The 8,888-nt window shown below is 27.0% G+C and overlaps 1 protein-coding gene across 3 annotated transcripts in view; it reads right to left on the bottom strand.

The window, feature by feature from the left end:
• Positions 1-226: 226 nt before the first annotated feature.
• Positions 227-8,888, bottom strand: part of LOC113552986 (ecdysone-induced protein 78C) — a 61,701-nt gene continuing 53,039 nt past the window's right edge. Inside the window, exons 5-8 of one of the 3 annotated variants that reach the window (XM_026956070.1) lie at positions 7,696-7,846; positions 6,887-7,044; positions 3,923-4,102; positions 227-2,741 (exon numbers count right to left, since the gene is read on the bottom strand). In XM_026956070.1, coding sequence (XP_026811871.1) covers positions 2,544-2,741; positions 3,923-4,102; positions 6,887-7,044; positions 7,696-7,846 — 687 coding nt within the window. In that variant the 3' untranslated portion in view covers positions 227-2,543. The remainder of the gene's footprint in view (positions 2,742-3,922; positions 4,103-6,886; positions 7,045-7,695; positions 7,847-8,888) is intronic. The other 2 variants (XM_026956072.1, XM_026956071.1) reach the window with 2 other exon arrangements.

Here is an 8,888-nt window from a genome sequence, read left to right as displayed (position 1 = left end):
CAATAATCAAATAATCTATATGCTACAGATATATATATATAAAGTATTTTTTAATATTACAATAGTGATTTATGTTTGTATTTACTGTTTTTTCCGATTATCGACATTTTTAGCTACATATTACAATATGTCAATATATAAATTTAACTTTTTAAAACGAGGTAAACATGTTATATGTAAATATTTTAGTTATATATATAATATATATAATATATATTATGTATATAAAAAAATACTAATTAACGCTAAATACTCAAAATAACGCTAGTTGAATTCCGTTCAATAAAAAAGTAGAAAAAAGATATTTATCTAATGCATAACATTTCTCTATTAGTGATAGCATTGGCTAATTAATCAGAATGAAATACAAATAGAGGACCACATCTACTCAAATAATGACCTATTTTCTAAAATAAATAGAATACAAATTTTTCTAAAAATGTTTAACAATTGTATATTATATTAATTAAAATGCAATTATTAATAACAAAACAAATTAATAGAAAGAAAATTATAGACTATAATATAACGAATTAAGAAAACTTTATACAAACAGGATAAACAAAAACAAAAGTCAATTTATTTGCTTTCGTTCAATATTGAATTATTTTACGAGCTAAAAAAAAAATATATAACATTATCCTAATTATTGCGAAACGTAAAGGTGAGTCCATTTCAGTATATCTGTGATTGTCTCTTATAACATTTTTATTTTAAATTTAAAATTATTTTCTTATAATACACATTCGATTTACTACCTTGGTGTTCAAAAATTACTCTAAGAAAATCTTAAAGATATGATATATAATATTATCAAAAAAAAAAGGAATTCTAAACATTTTTGTAATTTTGTCTTTAACATAAACGATTTGAAATAACTAATCTACCCTGTGAATACATAAATGTTTAAGTGTGGCATGTAAGGTATGTATCAAGTATGTGTATGTGTAACTGTGTGCCAGTGTTTTAACTCTTATGATTTGTTATACATGTTAGTGTGTTTGTGTTTGTGTTGTTTATATAGTGAGAAGTAGAGAAAAAGAGAAACTGAAGTATTGACTGAAAATCCGGGTCATACAGTGATTCCCATTTAAATTGCACTTTTTCATATTACACAACGGTTGTACACTGTTAGTTAACTTGTAAAAACTAATAAAAAATGATTAACAACAACAATAACAACAACAGCGTAAGAGCTATAATAAATAGATTGCGAAAATGTAGTATAATTTTAAGACTTATTGCCTACAAATAAAATATAAAAAGTACCTATGGAATGTAAAAGATAAAATAACACAAAATTCAACTAAAAAAAAAATATATATCACATAAAAGCGTTTTTGTTTGCTTAGTTGCTGGACCAAATTGCTTCAGTTGACTAGTGAAATTATAAAAAAAGAGAATATGTATGAAGAAAATCAAATCATTACACAATAATAATAATGATAATAATAATAATAATAATATTAAAAACTTTCCATAAAAAAAAAAAGATAAAATTGATTTTTAGTTATATTTACCAAACAGTATTTAAATATTACAAAATATTGCTTAGATTTTTTTTGTCTTTTTTAACGAACTCAAGATTGTCAATGATGAACACAGTACAAAGACAAAAAAAAAACATTTTCAGGCCAAATAGATCGTACGTAATGTATAGAAAGATAAATGGAGCTCTATTACAATGTAAAATATACACATACTTATGTGTATATATAAATATTAAGTATATAATATTGTTTAATAACAAAATCAATTATATCATAATACTATTATATTATATGAAAATGATGACATTATATCCGCACTCCACTAAGCCATGAACACATTAGGTATGTGATTAAAAAAAAAAAAAAAAAAAATGCATGATATGAAAATGATTAATATTATTGCAAGAATCCTAACAAGAAACGAGAACGCGTACATTATTCGTTACTATGTGTAAGATGAAATTTTGATCGTCATTAAATTTCTATAACTATAAAATAACTAAAAAGAACACACTTATCATACAAGATTGTTTCGTTGTACATGTACCCTATGTCTTATTATATATATATTGTATATAATAATGTTTATAAAATGTTTATTTCGTTTTACATAGAATTATTCTAATATTAGACAGACGATATAGTGTTTTTGTTTTTATTTAATTTTTTTTTTTTGTATTTTATTGCTCTTTATAATTGTGTAGTATTATAATAGATATATAAATATATATTATTATATATCATTGATCGACACGAAGTCGATGATTAGGTTGTACTCTCGCGCCGACCGGACGAATATTTGAGGGGCGCAAGCGTGTTTCGACGGGGGCGGCTGAAGCGCGTTAACAATATTTATCGTAAGTATATCAAGATTATTTTTACGAAGATATTGCTAGAAATTATCATTACTAATACATTTTTTTCTGCTTTTGATTGTAAACACATTTTGTTCGTTTAGGAAGTATTCGATTCGTTTCAAATAAAAAAAATGAAACTTTATAAGTAAATATATAAAAAAAAAATCCTGTAACAATAAAATAGAAAGATAATAATTCAGCCTTGATGCAAGTCCTCTTCGCACTTGGGTATGTCGAATATTTCGGCGAATAACGGTGGCAACTTCAACATGTGCCAATTTAACCTAAACCACTCCAGGTACGAAACGTGTCGGGCACCAATGGTTCGTAGTTCAGGCAGTTTCGACAATACCGTTTGAGCCAAATTCTTGTCTCCTCCGTGACCTTTGCTTAGCTACAATTTGAAAACACAATGATATTATAAAAGTTTTTTAAAGATTTTTTTACGTTTTGGGATTGTGATTACTGATTAGTACGGTAGTCTGTGTTAAAAGGCGATAAGCGTGAAGTATTTTTGTAAAATTAATACTGTCGTAATTGTCGTATTACATTCGTATACCATGTATACTGCTGTATGCAGCAGTGTAATGTGTGGGGTGTACCTGAATGACTGTACATAATTTACATAACCATAGGTGAAAATCGAGTACATTCATTTAACCTAACTTAACACAAAGGGGGGATTTAATATTTGGTACATCCTCCTTCAAATTTATTATTGTATGTCAAACATTTTTAGTACAATCGCACGGGTCATCTAATCTACATATAAATGATTAATCACGTATTAATTATAATAAACTTTTGATGTCGATCTGATCAATGCGTGGAGATTTTTTTTATACTATTGATCTTTAAATGATAGGTGATCGTCTGATCTCGAAATTCAATATTTGATGTTTTCGTTTTTGGCCACTTCCGTCATTTTTATGCTGTGAGGGGAGGGTAAAATGTATATATCAAATTTACATATACCTATCAGGTATATCCTATAATATGTATATAATTTAAAAAACGTCGAGAAAAATTATTATAAGTATTGTTGATTTGTATTTAATTTCAACAGTAACCATCTGCAGTATCGATAAACTTTACATATTAAAAGGATAAATCGCATTCTCACTGGTCCAGATTAAAAAAGTTTTCTGTGTATCATGGACCCGGAGTTAATTTTTAATATTCTTACATTTTATAGGAGATCAAAAGGACATTCAATTTTACGTGTTTTCTTATGAGTGTGCATAATTTTGGAATTTTTCATTATGACTTAAAAATTAATAACTCAAAAACTTTTTAATCAATGAAAAGTTATTGAAATTGCGCTATTGTTTTAAAGGTAATATGGCTATCGCTATATATTATCAAAATCATATGATAGAAAAGTTAATTAAAAAAAAAAGTTCACTAGTTAGTATTTTTTTTATTAAATATTCGTGATACCCATATATATAGGTACATTGACCGGGGCTAAGATTAAAAAGAAGGCCGTGGGGACGTAGGAGTAACCGATGATTATGACATTTTCCCAATAATTATTCCTTCGAAGATGAAAAGGGATCGATGACGATGACTCACTTGTAGTTTGAACGCTTCAACGATTCGGTCTTGACTGTGCTGTACGGTTTTGACGTCAGAGACGCCGGGCCTGTCCGGCGTCAACAGCACGATTGCGGCAAATAGACCGACTTCGGTGTCCGTTAGCGATAAACTGTTGAAAGATGTCACCAACTGGAAAACGTCTGTGGCAAAGTCCAACTGTGGATAATAAAACGTAGTTCCGATAAATACAAATAATACATTAGTGATTAATGAGCAATTGGTAATAAATGATTGTTTCAATAATTTCTGTCAAAACTTTCATTGAAAATTGGGGGAATACGAGCTTTAAAAAATGATGCACGAATAATGGTAAAAGTTTTAATAATTTCTGAGTCATAATAGAAAATTTGATTTTTGTTTTTACCATTAACTTAGTTAAGAAAAAATAAAACCATTGTTCAAAAAAAAATGTCGATACATATTTTAAATTGAAGTTGTCTTCTTATTGCAAAATGTATTTCTCATTCCAACATTTACTGACGACAGTACTTTACGCTGCAGATACTTTTTTCCGTGTATAAGTAAGGCACAAAGCGATCTGATTACAATACTTCGATAATTTGTTTTTAAGTGATTAAAATTTCAAAATCTCAAATAAGCTGTAATTAGGTGATCAAATTATAATTTTTTGTTTTTTATGTCATAGATTTCGTCGAAAAATTAAAACATAAAATCATTGATAATATGTATTTATTATTATTATTATTATTATTTAACGATTATCATATAAATGTATTTTATGTCCAGAAATGTAATTGATATTCCATTCAAAATACTAATCGGGCTGATATCGAATAGAACCAACAATTAAAGTGTTCAAGGAAGATAATAGTTTGTGCGTAGGTACATTATTATATTTCCTTGAAATTATTTTGATAAATCGTTATGAACTTGACATTTTTTAGTAGATCAATACAAATAATTTAATTCAAGAAATACGAATCGCTAATAGCAATTTACATGGTAATCGTTACATTTGACTGCAGTAGTATTATTACTCTAATGTCGAATGTCTATAACACAATTTTGATTCTTATAAACTCATAATTTATTAGTAATAACCTTCCGTCGCTATTAATAACGAGCGCGTTGTCACTATGTCAAATAATTAATACATTTTTTTTTGGTTATTACATTAGAATATTTTACACTTTCCAATCGGATAATTTACGAAAATGTAATATGGTTAGATTCAAGTGAAAAAATGAATGGGATTTGAGTGAGCCTTATTAAAATTGTATTATTTACTTTGCACAAACTTTTTTTTAGACAAATATTCCTAAATTCTTTTCCAAGACATTGAACTCTTAATAATTCTACTATTTCTTTATAGTTTCTGATACATAAATTTATACTGGTTGAAATATTGAAGTGTATCATCACATTAATACGTTAGTTTAACTTTGAATTAATAGTTTCAGATGTTTAAATACAAAATGCTCAAGAATAGCTAGTAAGAAAGAATAGTACCTATCATTAAAAGTGAATTCTTTTGAAAGTATTATGATTTTTTGGTTACATAGAACATATGTGCGTTTTTACTCGTATATATATATTAGTTTTATTGCCAAAAATATCATTTGGTAGTATTTGCATTCTGCAATAAATGTTTAAAATTGGCAATATTAATTAGGTAATAAGATATACACGTATACTATACCATTAAGTATATATTTCTGTTTGTAATCATATTAATCAGTACTTAAATTAGTATAGCATTATTAAAAGAAATAAAAACCCCATTTTAATTCATTGTGTACTTCTGTTACGTTTATTTTGAAGATGTATACGTGAGTACTTGTAATATGAGATTTTTATTGCCACCCTTATTACGTAATTATCATAAAGTTTTCTTAAATGAATTTCGAAAATAGATACATCGAATCGCCAATATACTATAAATAATTAACAAAAATGGATAGGATAAGAAATTATAGTATTATGTATTTCGTGTAAAAATGTGTTTGTCGGTGGCCAAATAGAATTGGGTGCTCCATTTGGCTATCCACCAAATTTAGTTCAACCGCCTACAGAATCCTATATTCGTTGAAAATTGAAATCAAAAACATTTTACGAGTGTTCACAATGTTATCATCGTTGGTTCTATTTCTTTATGTAAATATACATATTTTAGGCATCCTTGAATGCTTAAATACTTATTTTTTATTTTTAAAATACATTTACAATTTGTTTATACACAAAATAATATAATCTATACTATTATTATAAAGAAGTAAAGTTTGTAAATTTTTGAGTTGAATACTGCGCAATAGTGGTTTTTGTAGATAAATACGTAATGACGCGTATTTAAGTATAGAACTATTAAAAATAAATATTCTTAAATATTCACCTAGGACATTATATTCATCTATTGGTTAAAGTCAGCGGACGTCAATAAATCAACGCATCAGCTCGTTTTTCTCGGAATAGATTGATAAAACATATTATTTATTACAATAAGTTATAGTCTATGTCACTCAGGAATAACAATTTGTACCTACTGGACTTGACTAGGTACTTGTAAAAAATATTTTCAAAGTGTTTTTCAAGCATGAATTTAAATATCTTAAAAACATATTTCAAATATCTTTGAATACTTAGAAGTACTAATCTATGAGAGTTTATTTTTGATAAGGATATAAATATTTTCAAATGATAGTTTTTCTAATTGACTGAAAGCAATGCCAATAAACATATTTTTATAGGATATATTAAAAGTGTACTTGACATTTTTTTAATAATTTTAAATACAAAATCAGAAATTAAGTATGTTTTATACGTAATGCTTCAATGTTGTTCAATGAAATTGGACATTTGACGAAATCATTGACTAAGGTTAGGAATTAGGACGATAAGTTAGGTTTACGGCGAACGGTTTTACTGCAATCTTGACGAAGGATTTTCATATTAATATAATATAATGTTGAATAAAATGCGTACGTCGTAAATGAGTTCCAGCTGCTGTCGTGTGATGAACGTGCCGTCGTAGAAGGTGAGCGAAAGGTCTGTGGCCAACCTGGATACGTAGCACAGCCATAGTTCGAAAAATCCCACTTTAATGAGAATCAGCTGATCGTCTTGACTGAGGTCTACGAAACCTATAATGAAATAGTCAAACACAAGTGTTTTAGTGTACCTAATTAAACTGTAAACTTTAAACATATAACTAATTAACTTTTGCTTTAATCAGTATTTTACAAAATGTAAACGAAATATTCTTCTATAACAGTTCCATATAGTAATAACTAATAGCCAATAGGTATTTAAATTCCAATATAATATTAACTTAGATGCTATAATTTTGAATTTGTATACAATGGAATTTTGATTTATGGATAGATGAGGACAATACAATACAGAGTATGTGGTATAAGAGAAAGAATTTACATAATATGTAGTTAATTAACTATAAAAAAAAGTAAAGTGTTGATTAAAAAAAATTTTGTTTTAGATAAATATTTTTTCCGTAAACCCTGTATTTAGGTATATAGTATATAATGTCTTTTTAATAGTTGCATGCAATCGGTTGCAAAAATTGTTCATAAAAGTAGTATCTCTTTTCAGTCACGTTGAAACTAGTGTTAACATGTGCAATGTGCACGTTAGGTTGTTAGTTGTAAGTTGTGGGTGCAATACGGCATATGCGAGTTGCAGTTGTAAGTCGCTTTTATGATAACGCCTAAAAGTCTTTAAGAGTTAAGACACATACATAACCATAAGTTACCATAAGGAAAATTGTATTTTCTTACCAGGAACTCTTTTCGCGAACTCCACTACCCTTTGCACGGTGGGAGTGATGTGCGCGGCCAATTGTTGCCACAGCCATATTTTTTGCTGTTCCTCGCTGTCCGCTGTTGACGACGCCACTTCTGGGCTGGAGCATCCCTGAGCGGGCTTCACATGCAAAAAAAAAAAAGAAGAAATTATTAATCAATACATAAAATAGCCGTTGTGCATATAATATAATAAAATAATAACTATTAAAAAGTATCATGGATTACGTTTTGAGGTATGTATGTAGAAACAGTTACAGTATTATAATTAACTGTTATTATTTTATAATATTTTATTGCTTGCGTAAAGTGTAAAACGCAACAGAATATTCGTGTTATAATAATTTTGATTGAAAAAACAATAGTTGCAGTTAATGTTAGAAAGAAAATGAATAAAATCGAAGTATTAAAAACGGTTATATCGTATGATGTTGACAGAAAATTCAATATTAAGATCGTGTAACACATAGTAGGTATCTACGTGTTCAACGTAAATCGGTATTACTTATTTTTATCAAAAGTCTTTAAGAAACGGGTACAATGCGGCAGCAAACAGTTATCATGACTATATATTTATTTTATTTTATACTATATTAAATTATATTTCTATTTCTATCTCAAAATAAAAATTCTTCACTACTTTAATTATATGCTACAACATGAGGACACAGAAAAAAAGATAATATTCCACGATTTTTAATTAAAATAATCACATCATATTATGTGACCTTCGTAGTGCGCGAGCTTATCATTGTCTTTAATTCTGAATTCAACATTTTATGAATTCTGCTTATTTCAAATTATGAATAATTATAGGACATATAGACAAAATATTTAATTTAAATTAATATTTTACTACTTCCCCTTTTAAATACAAAGTTACAATTGAAAAAACACTTGTGCAACTATTCAATAATGAAAAGTAAATAATAATAACGATTTTAATTTGAAACAATTAAAATAATAATATTTATTTTATGATTTTATCCTAGTAAATAAAAGTATAAAATATATTAAAAAATTATCGTAACTCGATTAAAATTATTTCTTATATTTCATCTACATTAAAACTAGATTTAAGGATAGGGATTAAAATATATTTTATATTACACAATATAAAATTATTTTGTCAATTATAATTTATCAACTAAATTAACTGCCTCTATTCG

The sequence above is a fragment of the Rhopalosiphum maidis genome, chromosome 2, assembly GCF_003676215.2.
Source record: "Rhopalosiphum maidis isolate BTI-1 chromosome 2, ASM367621v3, whole genome shotgun sequence".
Taxonomy (NCBI): domain Eukaryota; kingdom Metazoa; phylum Arthropoda; class Insecta; order Hemiptera; family Aphididae; genus Rhopalosiphum; species Rhopalosiphum maidis.
The sequence above is the reverse complement of the archived record's forward strand: the minus strand, read 5'-3'. Positions and strand labels throughout refer to the sequence as shown.